The sequence below is a fragment of the Equus przewalskii genome, chromosome 27, assembly GCF_037783145.1.
Source record: "Equus przewalskii isolate Varuska chromosome 27, EquPr2, whole genome shotgun sequence".
Taxonomy (NCBI): domain Eukaryota; kingdom Metazoa; phylum Chordata; class Mammalia; order Perissodactyla; family Equidae; genus Equus; species Equus przewalskii.
The window spans coordinates 1,206,734-1,224,687 of NC_091857.1; the positions used below are offsets into that span (position 1 = coordinate 1,206,734).

Genomic DNA, 17,954 nt, shown 5'->3' on the forward strand with positions numbered 1-17,954 from the left:
TCCATTTTACCAGCACGAGGTGCCCTAAGGATAGCAAAAAAGTAAAAAGGCCCAGCCAGAGAGGGCAAGGGGACAGGATCTTAGGAGGTGAAACACATTTCTTTCCTTTTGAAACAATATTATAGAATTTGTAACAAGGCTGGAGGGAATAGTTCATAGCAAGAGCTTTCTAAAGTAATACCAAATAAATGGCCTGAAATAAACCAGCTGTAGGAGTAAGACGCAAAAAGTTTATGACATGCATATGAGTGACTTTATGCCCTTGCAGCTTGGATAAAATGCATTTCTTTTTTGTTTGCCTATGTAAGGATATTGTGCATTTGAAGAAAATTAAAGTTTCTACAAACGTCACAATAAAAACCAACAGCTGAAACAGATCGGAGTAATAGAGAAACCTGCTTACAATTGGCACGCGGAAATGTATCAACGCTCCAAATTCATGAGATTTATAATTTATGATCCCTAAAGAACCAAATCAGTATAGTCTTGCTCTAAGGACAATATTTACATCAGTTGTCCAACTCATATTAAGAGCAACTTCATGCACTGCTCTAATTTACCACGGTGACTGTGACTCGGGGTTTTCTGGGACCATGAAAAGAAGCTAGAGAAGGATGCTGTAACTTGTTCATGTGCTCTTAAGACCTTTGAGCTGGTAACGAACTGATCTGCAGTGATGAGATGTTCAGATTAGGAAGGCAGCACTTTGGCTCTTTTGTGAGTTATTCTAAAATGACTGAAATGAAACGTAGAAAACAAACCCTGCTCTCTGCAAACACTGGCAGTGTCCATCCCACACCAATTTACATTTGGAAGACATTCTTTTCTTTTGTTTTCAAGCTACTGTATGCCTACTCTGTGTTAGCAACAGGTAATTGAGTTTTTAACTTGAGTTGTAACTAAAGCTATGATTTATAGATGCAAAGCCAGTGACTGATAGGAAACATCATGTTGATTTGAAGATAATTTAAAGCGGCAATGGTGAATGCCAAAGAAAGGCATGCTCACAAGATGACATTAGTTATACTAAGACTATCTGAGAGCACAGAAGCATGATTATAGTCTCCATATCAATTTCCATGAGAACACGCCCTTCCTTTTATGGCCACTGATTAGTAATTCCATATTCAACTGTGCTGTGGTTTGCAAAAGAAAAACACCTGTGATGACTTTTTTCGCCAGAAGAAAAAAAATGAGTTTTTAAATTAGATATAAAGACTTTGTTTCCTAAAAGAGTATTTCTTTTAGAAAATGTTAAAAAGAGGCTAAATTGGTTGGCATTAAAATATGGTGGGAAGGTTCAGGCTTTACTACCAGTCGGATATCATGTAACTCCAAAATAAACAGTTTATTCTAAAAGCTCTCTCCCGGTTGGCTGACAGAACGGAGGAAGGCATGTGGCACACACAGAGGTTGTTTACCTTCACTCGGCAGTTAGGAAAGGGGAAAGGCTCTTATTTGGATTGTAGCAAAGGGAGAGTGATGAGGAAATTGAAGACACGCTGTGCCTTTCAGTTGCAGAGCTGACTACATACGTGCTCCTCACCATGGGTGTTATCTGAGTATACGCCATGTGTTCCCTCCACCTTAGCTTAACTGTGCTGAACTGTGGCCATGTAAAAATTACGTAATGTGGAACCACGAATTTCCTTCTCTGTTTAAAATAAATTTAATTTGTTCCATTTTTCCATAAAACTACTTTTGAATTCTCTTTGTCAGGGGGAAGTTATCCAATTATAAATCAACAACTGCTACAACTAAAGTGGTAAAACCAAACACAGTTTAGACACTTACAATGTCCATTTCCAAAATGAAGTCTTTTTTCCTCTGCACCATGTTTCGACTTGTTGTAGCCACAAAACCTGGAGGTAAATCAAGGGAAGATAACACAGACAGAAAATATACTTCAGACAATGAAGTCAGCTCAGAATGTGCAAAGCACCAAAAATAAAGATTTTCCTCAAACAATTAAATGCTTTAGTGCAAGTTTAATGACTTCGTACTTTCTCCATCCTTTCCAGAAAGCCTCTGTCTCAGGGGCCCTGGAGAGCTGCCTAATGAGGGGATGTGTGGAGCTGCTTTCCCACTGGGCAGACCCTTCAGTTCAGTTTTTATAATCACCTTAGAATGTGTTTATAGTATTTTTTTAACAACTGCTCTTAGGAAGAATGAAGGGTAAAGTCCTCATTGTTGGTGATTAGAGCTGTACAGTGTTACAGCATTCTGGGTGAGAAAGCGTCAGGGACTCTGGAGCGTATTTGGAAAAAGGAACGAGGGGTAATTGGAAAAAGAAAGTAAAAACTACAGTGAGGCTGAAGGAGAGAAGACAAGTGGCCTGTGCTGGAGAGTGGGGTCGGATTTAATGGAAAAGAGAAAGTCAACTAAAGATGGAGAAACGAAAGAAAGGGAGGAAAGAAGAAGGATCCAGAATACAAGTAGAGATATTCTTATTTGTTAAAATGCTTTACTGACCAGGCTCTTCAGATTTTAGCAGCAAGCAAAACAATAATGAAAGTAAGTCTTAAAACAGACTGTGACCTCACCTCCCGATCAAAACGTAGGCGACACCGCTGAGGAGGAGGATGGCTCCCGCCGCTGAGACGGCGATCATGACCACCTGGCTATTCTCACCCGAGATGGAGAAAGCTGTGAGGGTGAAGAGAAAAACAAGAATAGCACACCGGCGTTAACACATCCAGACTAGCATCTAGATGGAAAAGCTGATAAATGGTCATATTTATCCTGCTTTTACCTGAAATGTGGCTTGCTGTCTGATACAGTGAAAAAGGAATTCTTCACTTGGTGTAAAAAAAACTCAGACATTTCCTATAATTTTGCTTGAAATTTCTACCTAATTATAATAAGAGCAAATAGTTTGTTTCAAAGACATCAGTCAGAAACTATTTGAGTGCCTCGTGTGTGAAATATGCTAGACTGGTTTTCTCTAATCTCACTGGCAAGAAACTCATTGGATAAACCAGAAGTGAACAGGTAAGATTTCCCAGAATGAAATTATGAAAGCTTTCTAATTAAGCTGGTTTAGCCTTCGATATACGTTTATTTAAACGGTGGTGTAACACCTGTCATATGGAACTCAACGCATATCATCAACAAATTGTTCCTCTCCCTGTATTTCCTGCCTTTGTAAATGGCCTGTCACTCATTCATGCTCCCAGACAAAGTATTGGCAAAAATGGCTCAGAAGCCAAGTCTGGCCTGCCATAGGTGTTTGCATAGCTCAGGAGCTTCAAATGGTTTTACATTTTTAATGATTTCAAAAGTCAAAAGAAGATTTTGTGACATGAAAATATATAAAATTCAAATTTTGGTGTCCATAAATAGAATTGTATTTGAACACAGCCACATTCACTTATTTGTGTACTGTCTATGACTGCTTTTATGGTAAAAGAGCTGAGTTGAGTAGGAGCAGCTGAGACTATATGTACACACAGCCTAAAATATTTATTATCTGGCCCTTTACAGAAAAAGTGTGTTGACCCTTGACCTAGACTAATGCTTCTCTAACTTTAATGTTCATACAAATCATTTAGGTATCTTTTGGGAAAAGCAGTTTCGGATTCAGTCATTCTGGATTGGGGACTGAGACTGTGCATTTCTTGTGAACTCTCAGTGATGCTCATGCTGCTGATTCCAGACCACAACATTTTGAGTGGCAAGGATGTAGACCATAAATACAAAGTCACCTTGTCCTCTTCCCTCTTCTGATCATTCTATATCCAATTAATCACCAAACTCTTTAAATATCTTAGTTTATGTCTTCATTTATAGATTGCAATTAGAAATTCCTAATTGGTTTCCATTTGTATGTCTTTCCTATCTTTTACCTGGCCATCACAATATTCTTCCTAAACCATGAATTTGACCATGTCCTTTTCATTCATAAAAATTTTGCAGGTCTCTTCATAACTTTCAGGATAAAATGCAAATTCTGTAGCAGAGCATTTAAAGCCATTTAGGATCTGTTCCCTGCTTAAATCCCCAGCCCCCTCTGCTAACAAACTCCACAAGCAGCCTAACCTCTACACTTTCTGAATACATGCAGCTCCTGGAACAGTTGTTTCATATGCTCACACTTTCACATATGTTGCTCTTACAGCAAATGCTAATTGGACAAATGAATGAGTGCTGCATCAAAAGAGCTTAGAGGCGAGAGTTTGGTTATTTGAATAATACCACCTCTCCAGAAGTTAATATCACATCTTCAACCTGATCAACATCTAATTTTGGAAGATTTTCTTTAAAATAATGCAGCTTGGGGAATACTTAAATGATACAAATAAAGAAACATGGCAGATAGGCTGTTAGAGATTTTCTAAGCATATGCAAAAAGAGCTGAGTGTGTGGCAGGATGGCATACTCATAATATAAACTGTTGCTAGCACTTTCTTCTTTCCTACCAGAAGCCCACTGTTTACATCACTGTGGCATCATGTGAGCGCCTGCTCAGATCTCCATGTTGCCAAGTGTGATACCGGCTCAGCACAAGGTTGGCATAAAGGAAGCCATATTGTAGAAAATATGACCTCTGCCTAAATAACCCAGCTGGATGAACACCCTCCAAGAGATCCACTCACTCTGTAGATTTTATGACTCCTACTTGTGCACATACCTCCCAGCTGTGACAAGACGATAACTGTGTTCTTTTGAATTCCTTAAGATTGTGATGACCCAGCACAGAGAGGCTATGCTGATGGCCATCAACAATGACAACTGAAAGATCTGGTGTGGCATCTCCTGGGCCAACATTCCTAACCCCTTCCCCTATAACCCACTGGCCTACATAACTGCTTTAAGATTCTGTGCTCTGCTTAAGATGGTTCTTTTGGGCATTAGTTGACCATCTTCCCTCTGGCTAGCAAGCTGTAATAAATGCCCTTTCTCTGCCGCCATCTCGCCTCTTGATGATTGGCTTTTGTCTTGCTGGAGCAGAGCAGATAGTGCCCTTTGTGCGGTAACAAGTGTGCAGTGGGCAGCCTCTGGCTGCTTCACCTTCAGGATCCACCCAGCATGGCCATGCACAAGCCATGCTCCCCTCAATGACTAACCATGGCAAGGGGCCTGAAGCCAGGCCAGGTCTGCCCAATGCAGGGATCCTCCCATGGGCAGTCTTTACTCCAGGGCTCCCCATCAGCTTGGTGAGACTTGCTGAGCCTCGTTGTCTGAAGCTCCTCCTCCTCAACCTTTCTCCTTCCCTCTCCTCTTCGTAGATGGCTGACCTGCATCTCAGTCTGAGGCACTGCTTGCCTGTTTCCACTCCTCCTTCTTGTACACTTCATCAATATTTCCTCCTATAAAGCTCTTATAATTCCATCTTAATATCTCCTTCCCAGAAGACCTGGACTGATGCAGCCTTATCCTTTGGCTGTAGATCTGCGAATAGCTTATAAAATAGCTCAGCCTAGAGTTTCAATGATGCTCCATAAATGTATGATGATAACTGTATCTCATGCTTTTCATTGTATACTATAATAACTTATAAACAGAAGCAAGTTCTGGATTCTCTATAATTTTGATTAACCACTTTAAAGAGTCAGTGAAACTGGGAGGGGAAACACGACAGGAGAAAGAGTTCTCTATTCCTTTTTCTGTCTTTTCAAAGGGAGGATTAAACTAGGACTTCCCTACAGTTTATTCTAGCTCTAAATATCCACAAATCCCAGAAACTTTCTGAAGCACATAACCAAATCAGATAATTTTTGTTACTGAAGTTAGCAAACATGTAAATGAGTATTATTGATTAAATACTTGTTTAGAGTTGTTTAATAATGTTTAAAATACTATTAAAATTTGATAATTATTACATTTCTTAGAAAGTCAATTTGAGTGTGTTTCCCACAAGCAAACTGCTCCCCTGTTTCTGGTCATTTCCCATTTCAGTCCATCTTGCACATACTGCCGGCGTTCTCTCCCTAGAGTAGATGGGTTAGGAGTCCATTTTTGTGAAACAAAAATGCCTGGATTTGTATTTACTTGCTATGTGACATAATATGATTGTTGTGAAGATTAAATGAGTTAATACAAGCAAAGCTCTTAGAACAGTGCTGAGCACATACTGAGTGCTCAATAAATTTTATATATTTTTATTATGTCATTTCCTGGTGAAACACTGGCAAAAGTACAAGATATCCTACAAAATTATTTATGAATATCTAGTTTTGTTATATAAATTTCCCTACATGATGATTCCATTCTGCCTTTGAAAGGCTGCCTTATTTTTTATTTATTTATTTATTTATTTATTTGAGGAAGATTAGCCCTGAGCTAACTGCTGCCAATCCTCCTCTTTTTGCTGAGGAAGACTGGCCCTGAGCTAACATCCATGCCCATGTTCCTCTACTTTCTATGTGGGACACCTACCACAGCATGGTGTGTCAAGAGGTGCCATGTCCACACCCAGTATCTGGGCCAGTGAACCCTGAGCCGCCGAGAAGTGGAACGTGCGAATTTAACCGCTGCGCCACCGGGCCAGCCCCTGAAAGGCTGCCTTAATGTCCCCTAATAATAGAGTCCAGGAGATCAAAGTTGCTGCAAACTCAGACCTGAGGATATGGTGTTAAGTGAAATAAGCCAGACAGAGAAAGACAAACACTGTATGATTTCACTCGTATGTGAAAGATAAAGGAATGCATGGACAAAGAGGACAGATGAGTGGTTACCAGAGGGGAAGGGGGCTGAGGGGGGACGAAAGGGGTAAAGGGGCACATACTTATGGTGACAGATAAAAATTAGACTACTGGTGGTGAGCACAATGCAGTCTATACAGAAATTGATAAATAATAATGTACACCTGAAATTACAAAATGTTATAAACGATTGTGATCTCAATACAATAATTGAAAAAAAAAAAAAAAAACAATGAAAAGGGGCCATGAAGCCTTCAGCAGGGCTCATTGAATTGTCTGAGTGCTAATCGTCTTGAATAGTAACATCCACCAGAATCCTCCAATCCCAAACTCAGCTCCATCCCACATAGTTTTGCTCTTGAATTCCTTGGGTGTTCAAATTATGTACTATTTCTTTATACAGAAAACACAGGCACACACACTGAGTACCTACCAGACCAGCTAATATTTTAAACACTTTACAAATAATAGCTGATTTAATCAACATAAAAACCCTATTGAGTTATGCATATGATCTTCCCCAATTTCCAGACAGGGAAACTGAGGCATTGAGAATTGAGGTGGCTTGTCAATGTCATTCTAGTAAACGCCAATCGGCTCCAGAGTCCTTCCTTTTAACCGGTAAACTGTTCCTGCTTTTCTTGGGCAAAAGCAGCTGCTGTGGTGCAGTTTCTGCCCCGAGAGTCCCCTGCGGTGGGACCGTCCACCGTCCCAAACATGCTGTACTGCTTGTGCTTCTTGCTTTGCTGGGCGATGCCTTTGCTCTAGGAAAGTCCTTTGACTCCTATACACTCTATGACTTCTGTGCTTCTTAGTTTAACAGCAATAGCAGCACTGGATCAGTACTCCAAAATCTGGAGACTCCAGGATTACTGATACTAGCTATGCGACCTCAGAAAAATCAGGTAAACTGTGTGTCTTAGACCATGTGTAAAAGGAAATAATGGTATCTGAACACCTTACAGAACAGGATCAAATGAAATGTTTTTCAAAATGCTTTATATACTGTCACATAAACACACGGATTCTAGAATCAGACCCAACACTTACCAACTGCGTGACTTTGGAAAGCTGACTTCACTTCCCTATGCCTCAGTTTCCTCATCTGTAAAATGAGGACGGTAACAAAGGTAAAGTGCTGCCGTGCACAACGAAGACATCCTAAAGTGCCTGAGAGCAGGTGCGCCCCGGTGCCACTGTGCCTTCCCACGGACCGGGCTCAGACAGCAGGATTTACATTCCACCTCAGCGCCCTGTGTTATTGATGAGAACTCTTCATATGACTTTGAAACACGAAAACTAGAGCAAATTTTTAAAGAAATCCAAACATGAGTCTCTTGTATCTTTTAAAAATGAATGTATAACAAGTAAGACTCAAATCCTTGGAGGTTTTACGAATATCTCATTTCAATTTAAAAAAATAAAGAGTTGATTTTTGTCCTTTTCCCCTTAAGATAAAGGGCATTTTTTTCTCTTCTATATTTAAGTCTAGAAAAATTCTGTGGTGAAGCAGGAAGAGTAAATTGACTTTTTAAAAAATCAAACGGCACGACACTTTTTTTATAAATAGAGAGGGGGGTGTTCAAAAGTTCATATTTTTCTTTTTATCCTCCTTTCATCTGCTCTCTCTCAAACAATGGAAGTGTTGGAAATACAAAACTTATTTGGGAAAGATTCTAAGACCTTGCGGTGTTTAAATGGATTATTGCTTAAGCCTCAGACACTGAAGCCTCATTACAGGTTCATGCATAAACACTACCACAGAAATATCTGTGATGAATCTGGAATCACGTTAGAATTTTGGAATTTGGTACTGTTTTTGTGAATTTACTTATCAGATAAGGTTAAGTGCTAACCAAGCACATGCAGGATTAGACTGAAATTCCAAAATATGCATCAACATAATAAATGTTTACCTAATGATGATCTGACCCTCCAGCTCTCAATATGCCTAATTTGTATCACAAGACGTAGTAAACATTTGCTTTTTCTATTTCTAAGATTTGGGATCTTTCTTGGTAAATCAAATATAGATTTTGATGTTGTTCATTCAAATAAACATTTAAAAGTTTGAAAAAAGTCAGTCTACAATCACTTCAAAACAAGAAACTCTTTGCACCACTTAAAAGTTACAAAAAGACTTAAAACTGCTAATGTCAAGTTGCAATTGTATTTTGTTATTGTGTCATCTAAAATTTGGAACTTGTTTTAAACCTTGTTCTCATGGACTTCCAGCATTTCGTATCTAATATCCTCAGAGAGTGGCTTCTCCATGCTCATTCCATCCCAGGAGGACTAGGACAGGTCTTGAGGCATAGATTTGTGTATTGAGGATGGCAGCTTTCCTTTGAGTAGAAGAGTCGTGCTTCAGCTGTGAGCTGATGCCTTCTAGAAAGCCTAGAATCTCAACACCTTGCAGAAGTTACAGTTTGTTGTTGTAAAGCTACATTTCTAATTGTCTGAAAAAAGTGTGCCGTAATGTATTTACTCTATCACATTAACTTAAACAGTTTATATAATTTATTTTGTTAATCCTGAATGTTTCTATTAGGTGTGAAATTTGGGCATAAAATATTACTGTACCAATTACAGTGTGATTTTATATCAGCAACAAAGGATTTAGAAAATAGGAAATAAAGGAGCCAGGAGAAAATGGCAAATTGGGAAGGTCAAAAGAGATTCTTGGGTTTCCTTTCAGTGGCGGGCTGGGCATTGTCAGAGCCTCCTTGGATAATCTGTTTCTAAAGGGTGTTCATCCTTGATTGTCTTTCTAGCCTATCTTACAACTGTGAATTTAAGTTGTAGAAAACTACTGTGATGTATATGATTTTTCCCATTACAATTAAAATGATACTTACTCAATAGAGATATAACTGGTTAATGTGCAGTAGAAAAGATGACCCCCAGCATTACATTTATTATCCTGTAGGATATTAACCAGTTTTGGACAAATTAGCAAATTGGTTTAAGTATTCCTGATTGCCTACACATATGTGAGCACACACAAATATGTATGAATATGTGTATATGTGTCTGTTCTTCAAATTTTCCTTAAAACCAGTTTTAGTCTCTTACTAGTCTCCTCATTAATTAATAAGTTAAATAAAATCTTTAACTTGTATTCATTTTATATTAGTACCATAGTCATGATTTTACCTTTTTGAAAGGTATATCTTAGGAGAGCTCTTTCCTAATATGAAGCGAATGCATTTGAGGAAAAGAAAACTTTTATTAGGAAAATGACTGCCAATTTTAGACTAATTTTAGCCAAATTTGGGGTCAAACGGATGGGACTGTCCAAATTGCTTATGAATATGAGTGAGATAATAAATCAGGTTTTAGAAAATCCTTAATGTACAAGTGATACAAGATTGAATATATTAAGGATTAAAACAAAATTCAGATCCTCATGGATCAGCAAGTTTATTCCTTGTAGTTCACTGAATCATGCAATGAACCTGGAACAGCTGGATTAACAGGTACTGGAAGTGTGTTATCATATTAAATAATGTTCCTCAAAGCAATTTCCAGCCAATAGAAGACCAGAAGCATTCCAGACATTAGAACACATTTGATTTGCAAAAAAGAAAAAAACGCAGATGCACTCTCACACAGACAGGAATGCACAGACACAATGCTTACAAATTGTTAAAGTCTCAGCAATTTACTTTGAATTTATTACACTTAGTTAAAACTTAGAGAGAGTGGGGATGAATTAGCAGATACCTTTTGCAACAGCCTGCCCCCTAAAAGCCACATTGAAATAATACGTACAGTCTGGGCTAGTTTCAAACTCAAACTTGCGACTGTTGGTCCCGTATCCAGCTGCTGTTCGGGCTCTGATTTGGAAGACGTATGTCGTGTCAGGCTTGAGGCTACTGATGGTCACATTCGTGCCTCTTGCTCTCAGAATGGTATAACTTGTCTCTTGTTCCTGCTTTGGGGTAAGAAAAATCATGTTAAAATCAAATCTTTCTATTGCTATCAAGTATAAAACGGTACCCACTCAAAACCAATTCTTGTAAATTCTCCCAGAGCACAGGACGGATAAAGAGACATGGCAGTGGTCTCACTTTCTGAGTGCAATCAAAGCATTCTTTTAAGCTGAAAGCATCTAGAGAATGTCCTGATTTGGATATAAAGATTGTGCCCTGCACATAAAGCAGAGAAAGTTAGGTTTCCTTCCTACCAGTTACCAAATATGTGAGTGAAAATATGTTCTCTTCAAAGTCAAGGCTGAACGAAAGCTTCAATCTAATTTCACGAATAAACTTACAAAGAGAAAAAACTCCTTTGAACCAAACTTAATAGAAGGACCTACTGATTCTCAGAAAACATGTCTATCAGTTATAAAATAGTAAACTTAAACAGGTCCAGGTTTTATATATAGCTCCAAATTAATAACTTTCTAAGCATCAACTATATTTGCACTGTATTTAATCTAAGTCATGGTGGTTTAGTATAGACAAACATCTTCAGATCAAAGTCTAGAACTATTTCCCACAAAGGATCCTCTCAGAGATTCACAATGTACATTAGAGGAGTCACACTGCACGTTAATAGGAACGTCTTTTTGTGTCAAGCCTTGCTTACAAACACTGGACTTACACAGAATTGTGATTTTCCTCTAATGCATATTAACATGTTGTGAGTACTTTTTGGGTAACCTGATTTCGATCAGTGGTGGAACGTGCTTCCACCTGGGATGGGGCCTGGAGTGGGTAATACAGGACAACGCATCTCTTCAACCAAACTAGACAGAACAGTACAGGAAAAATGCTGTGCGTTACAGACACCTCTTAGTTAAAGATGCTGTTTAGGTATCAGATAGTATTTGAGTCAATATATTAAATAATAAAGAGAGTCAAATATATTTATTTTACAGAAATAATGATTTCATTTGTTAAAAAGGTTATTGTGTGTATACCTAGAATTCGGCAGTTTGTCATCATTAGTCAACCAAACAATCAGGAAAGCTGGACCTCGTAGAGCTTGACTTCTAGTAAAACATTACAAATATTGCCAAAATCAGGTATATATTTGTTAATTATTTTAAAATTTATATATGGATTATATAAAAAATATTTACATAAATATATCTTAAAAATAATAGTACTTGTGTGGATGTATCAAATTTAAAATGCTTTAGGAATAATGAATAGATTCAACCATCTTTTTCATGTACTGGTTAATATTGTTTAAAAACAAGGATATTTATTGTGCTTTGTTGGTCTACCAAAAAAGTTGAGAAAACTTTTTATGTTTGGAAAGTATGAACGTAGATTAACTGTATTTTTGAAATAGCCCCATAGATCTGAAAGTTGGGTGTTCCCCGGTTCTGCTATCAAGTCTGAACTAAGGCACATCATTAACTTCTTTCTGTTTTGTTGTATCATCTGTAAAACATGGATTCTTATATTTGCCCAGTGCATCTTGTCACACTTTTACAAATAGAAGATTGTGATCAGGTGAGTATCTGACAATGCCACCGTGGGTAACAAAAGCTGGGAGATATCGTGTACTATGCTTCTGGCACAATGAGTTTGATTAAGACTGATTTCTTTTAATGAAAGAGACATACTGTGTCCCTGCAGGGGGCAGTATGAAAAGAGTGGTGGTATGCTTGTGAAATACATCAACTTCAATAAAGAGAATAACTGCGTAAAGCAAAGTAATGTTTATACGTGATGCCTTTTTGCACAACTGATTGTATCACTAGGTATCATGTGTCTAATGGTCCATTCTCATGTTGAAGGAGGTATGTAATACAGGGGAAAACTCACGGCTGCAGGATGCAAAATGGAGACATAATGTTTACTAGCACTGAGGCTAAGAAATTCAAATAACGCCATAGACTCGCTTTTCTTATTTGTAAAACAATCTATTTGCCCACTTTTGTAGGGTTATCAGACCTCTCCAAATTAAATAATGCATGAATAAGTAAATATAAACTGATACATAAACCCACAATGTGTTTTTAATTCACTTTAAAATACTTTGTAAGCTGCAGCAGATACACAAATACGTTGTTTTCATATTAGTAGCTATAAAACCACCCAGTTCTGATGATAAGGTTTAAATACATCTTGCTTCCAAACCTCACCATAATTTCTAACAAGGGAGAAATAAGTGCTATTTACAGTGATGAAATATCACCACCTAAATTATACTTATAAATCATTACATACCTATTTTTTATATTTGCATTACTGATCCACCGGTGTATGATGTGAGGCAAACTTAGCCACACACTTCTAAATTTCCCTGTATGAAGTCAAGAAAGCTTTTCCTTGTCGGTTCAATAACACAATGATTAGTTTGATGTTTCTATCTGTATTGAACGAAATTCATGTGAATGTGAAGATCAGGAAATGATGCTTAAGGCAATGAATTAAGAAACAATCCATCAATAGATTAAGGAATCACTATAAAATAGTGGGTAGAACTGGGGTCGTGGTGTGGAAGGATGTAAATATCATTTCTAATGCCATAACTAGATGGCTTCAGTTTGGTAGGGACATCTCTGCTGAAGCTTATTGCTGTAGAATGAAGGATATTAGACACAATGATTCCAAAGCCCCCTCTGCCTGTAAATCAAAGGTATCGCGTGACCAAAGCTCTAAACAAAGTTTTACCACTTCTTAGCAATGTCTCTGGTTTCTTTGCAGAGCACAGCTCAAGAGAAGGTGACCTCTTTCCCTCCACAACTCAACCCTTTAACACTGCCTCCCCACCTTTTCATAGTATTTGACCTCGTAGTCCAATATGATCCCATTAGGGTGTTCAGGTTCTTGCCAAGATAAAGAGATACTGTTTCTGGATGTTCGATCCTTCTTAATCGTGATGACAGGTGATGGAGCTGTAAAGAGAGGGTGGGAAGGAATGGTGAGAGGAGGCAAATTAATCAGGTTGGGAAGAGTGGTAAGGAAGAGCAAAGAGAGAAGGGAGCAAGCAAATGGAGTCTGTCATTGCTCTAATCTTTGGCAAGAAAGCACTATTTCCATTTCAAACGCTCTAGAGTATTAATCTGGCCCCATCTCAAGCCTCAGCAGCTGGATTATAGCCCTGATACATACAGGCCTATGGAAAATGAGCTGAGTTTCAACTGGTGGTGGACTAGTGGCAAGTGAGCAGATGTTTTCAATCTGCTACTATAATGTAAGCAATGAAATATATTTGTTGTATTAAAAAAAGAACAAAACATCAGGACTACCTATTTGTTATAATGTTGCAAAGTTATTAATGCCAGATTCTTCAGCTCATTGATAACATTTTCATATGCAACTCTGTGAGAGGACTGGAATCCATTATGTACAAGGAGTCCCATGGTATCTATAGGTAATAATAACATGTAGTGTATTGTAAAATAGATAGGATTTAGGACATATTATGGTAGGTCTTGACTTCTGACAAAAATCTCTCATGAATAAAAATATATATCAGGAAACAATAATCTTCTGCTTTTACATTTTTATTCCCTAAAAACATATTTAATAAGAAGTAGGCAGGAAATGACTGTTCTTTGTGCCATAACTCTCTACATGTATTCTGAAGTGTCTTATTGGATGGCGACTCTATGTTTGTTGTGTTTTGCTATGCATTATCAAAAGTATAGAATTTGAATAAAAAACCATCTGTTTGGATCAAATATCACAGGGTGACCTTTGTTTCTAATGGAAGATAAAATATATCTTAAGTGATATCCTACTTCAAATCCTTCCATTAAAAAGAAAAATGCATGCTATCCATCAATGCACTTGTGGTTTCAGATCTCAATCCTGGTACCCTGGCCGACCAAACATCTCGCTGTGGGGTTCAGTGCCATTCTGCCCTGATGGAATTCGGCAAAGTAAATTACAAACACAAAACAAACGAAAATCAAGAATTCTTAGATACACTAACTGTTGAGTTGTTGTCATTGCTAAAGGATTTATACTCTTAGGGATTTTTCTCAAATTGGGGCCTATTAGAACCTTAGTATCTATATTCTCCACAACAGCCAGAGGTAAAACTTCCAAGTTTGTTGACTTGATGTTTCTGTGATTGTCAAGTGCCGACTTTCATATCCAGCCTGTCATTTAACTTGTTCCTGTCTACAAATGCCTTTCATTTTTATTCCTCACTTAAAAATGGAGCTTTCACTAAGCTTGCCTTTTGACACTTCATTGGAAATTGTAAACTTAAAGGAAGAATCTATTGCAATAAATTTCCCATCCTCCTATTTCTCATATTTGTAAGATCTTCTTATGAACTCTTTTGGAAGCACCATTTCTTTAATGACAAGAGAATGATGACTTAATCCTTTGCCAAGAAAAAATGTAGATGATGCTTTCCTGATGGAAAAGTAAATTCTATTTCTTATTTACACTTTGCTCCCATTAGCAATTAACATCCTTTCACAGAACTTCATGTTATTTACATTTTATGTTTACTTTTCATCTATGCAATTTTATTGTTTTATTTCCCACATTGGCCTCACAACACCCCTGCCCCCCATCCAGTGGGGGTTTGCTGCCCTGAAATTGATTCCAAGCAAAGTACCATTTATTTTGGTTATGTTAAGTTGAAATTTTATAAACCGATTCAATGTTTATAACGATATCACCAAGTTATGATTAAATAATAGATATGTTCAACTTTTGAGAATTATTGTCTTTTACTTATCCTAATACTTGGAAAAAACAATTCATTATCCAATTGCTAATGGAAAAATTGCAGCCTCAATGTCTTTGGAACCAAATTTTGCTTTGGTACAAAAAATGGGGAAATTCCACTAACTTTCCTGCTGCAGTAAATCCATTGATAGAGCAACTTTTAATGTCTGCTTTCAGAGCATTTCAAGGAGCTTAATGTCGGAACACCTTCCCAGTAAGCCCATGGAGGCCCTACATTCCTTCCATAAGACGGTGAAACTGCTTTATTTCCCCTAAGAGTTAAATACATTTTCAAAGTAGTTTTGAAAATTACCACATTTAGCACTGTCCTTAAAAAAGAAGAGAGAGAAAATAATTCATTTCAAAGAACAATTGTGACAAGGATTGTGTTAACTTTTTAATGAAAGCTTTGGAGGCTGTTTTGGGGATCTGCCCAAATTTCACTGCTCCTGCACTGGGCAAGACCTTACAACTGTTGAAATTCTTCACAGGTCTTTGAGCAAGCTGCAGGGCCCTGTTGGACTGTAACAAATAGCCTTTTGTAATTCCACACTTACTTAAGTAGAGGCAATTGCTCGAGGCTTGTGCCATCTCTAAGTTAAATGAACCTCTTCTGATTGCTGCTTTTAGGGCCCCCCAAGTCACTTGCCCTGATATTTTCACACAGGCCCCTGTGCTGGCTGCATTTCAGCAGTTTCAGGCCCAGTGCACCAGCTGGGATCCCGTGACATTTAGGTAATGCTCATCAATATTTTAATACTAATAAATAATTGACAAAAATTATTTTTCTCTCTCCTAATAAATAATTTTGAGACATAATGTAACATACTGCAGAAGAGACAAATTCCATGGGCACTCCACTGTCCCCATGCTTTCTAAAAGGTTTTCTAGAACCCTTTTTAATTCACATCTTGAAGTATAATTTATCCATACTTCCTCATATGGTGTAATACAATTTGTAATATCAAGGAGAAACAGTGATATGGATTATGTTTCTTTTAGGTAGTTTTCAGGCATGAAAGAGTGATTTGTTCAAAGTACTTATTTCCGAATCCATAGAAATTCTTTAAATTTATTTTTTTCTGTATAAAGAACATGATACTGCTATGTATGTTATAAAATAGATTTGATTTACTTTCTTCCCATTCCTCTGCTTTTTAAATTTGTGATTTGAAAGAATGGTAGGTAATAGTCATATGGAATGAAAAGAAACCTACCCTAAGACTGGAGAAATGCTCAGAACCAGAGTCAAGAGTTTCATAGGGAGGAGAAGGAGGAGCTTTCATTGGCAAAACCCTGGGCCATAGGCTTAAATAGCTCACTGCCATTCCTGACGAGTCCACCAATAGCACAGCATTGAGAGTTTTCATCTGGTGACTCTTTTATATACCCCAAAGTGAGGTATTTCTAAAATTATTCTGTTATTAAGGGGAAGAAGTTGATGATGAAGTAGGCTGCTATGAAACTATGGTCCAAGCATTTATACAGGTTAGCAAATGGACATTTTTACAATGAAAAAAGAAATGAAGAAACTGGTAATAAGAAAAGTTAAAACAGTAGGAAGGTAATAATTTTTAGCAGGTTAATGGCCCTCTTTAAAACAGTATCTCGGTGTGTGAAATGCAGTTTTGTTGTATTGGTATTTGACAGAGCAAGTATTTGATCCTTAGCTTTTGCTATTCTGGGCACAACAGGATGTATGTGATCTTTGGAAAATAAAGAAAGAAGACATGATATACTGGGTATAATGAAATTTATTTTATTTTAATTGAAATATTTCCTAAAAGAATAAAAATACAAGAGAAAAATAGTGACAGTTAAGAGGGATCCGGAGGCTTGTGAGTCACACAGTTCATCACCTTCCAGGGAGCTTTCCTGAACTTCCACTGCACCATCGAGAGGTTCCAACACTCCAGTACAAAATCAGTTCTTAACTGGTGGCGTCCCAGTGGACTTGCTCACGGCTCTCTCAATTCATTCTGCTTTAAAGTTTTTCTTTAGTTATGCATAAGACTAGACAGATATTTTCATCCTGTCTCATCTAGTACTATGTGTTTTGTGAAAGCTGATATCAAACACTTTTTAGTTTCCGTCCTAAGGAGACAGAACTCTCTGGGAACCGAGGGTTGACTAATTTACTGGCTGTTTTTGTCCCTAGTTCCATGCACTTTAATGGGAGCCTCTTTAATCAGAAACGTGCAATGACCAGTCCAGAAGACAGGGAAGCATAACCTTAATAGTTAACAACTGAACCCTAGTCGTTTATTCACAGAGGAAGGGCAAGATTTTCTCTCACTATCAATGTAGTCTGAGCCATTGACGGAATCTAATGAAATAATAGAAAAACAAATTACAACACGGAAGCAAAAATATTCAGCTAAAAAAGGTTTCTTTGTAAAGGGAAGGGGTTAGAGATGGAGCTTAGGCATTCACAGTCTGTATTTGAATCACACATGTGTCAAGTGCATGCCAGACCTCTGACAGACAGGGAAGAGGTTCCTTACTTTAACCAGGGTGTTTTAAAGCTACACTTACCACTATTCTGCAAAGAAAATATGACCCACCCTTCGAATCAGGAAGTCAGAACTTCAAAACTCAACTCCTACAGGACCTGGTTTAGTTTGTTTGTTTTTCTTGGGACTTTCCTCTTTCTGGG

At 37.7% G+C, this 17,954-nt stretch overlaps 1 protein-coding gene across 3 annotated transcripts in view; it reads right to left on the minus strand.

Annotated features, from left to right (window-relative positions):
- The window catches only part of EPHA3 (EPH receptor A3), a 366,991-nt gene that overhangs the window by 69,752 nt on the left and 279,285 nt on the right, over positions 1 to 17,954 (minus strand). For 2 of the 3 annotated variants that reach the window (XM_070597347.1, XM_070597349.1), the window contains exons 6-9: positions 13,379 to 13,503; positions 10,419 to 10,581; positions 2,544 to 2,646; positions 1,795 to 1,862 (exon numbers count right to left, since the gene is read on the minus strand). In XM_070597347.1, the coding sequence (XP_070453448.1) occupies positions 1,795 to 1,862; positions 2,544 to 2,646; positions 10,419 to 10,581; positions 13,379 to 13,503 (459 nt within the window). The remainder of the gene's footprint in view (positions 1 to 1,794; positions 1,863 to 2,543; positions 2,647 to 10,418; positions 10,582 to 13,378; positions 13,504 to 17,954) is intronic. The other variant, XM_070597348.1, reaches the window with a different exon arrangement.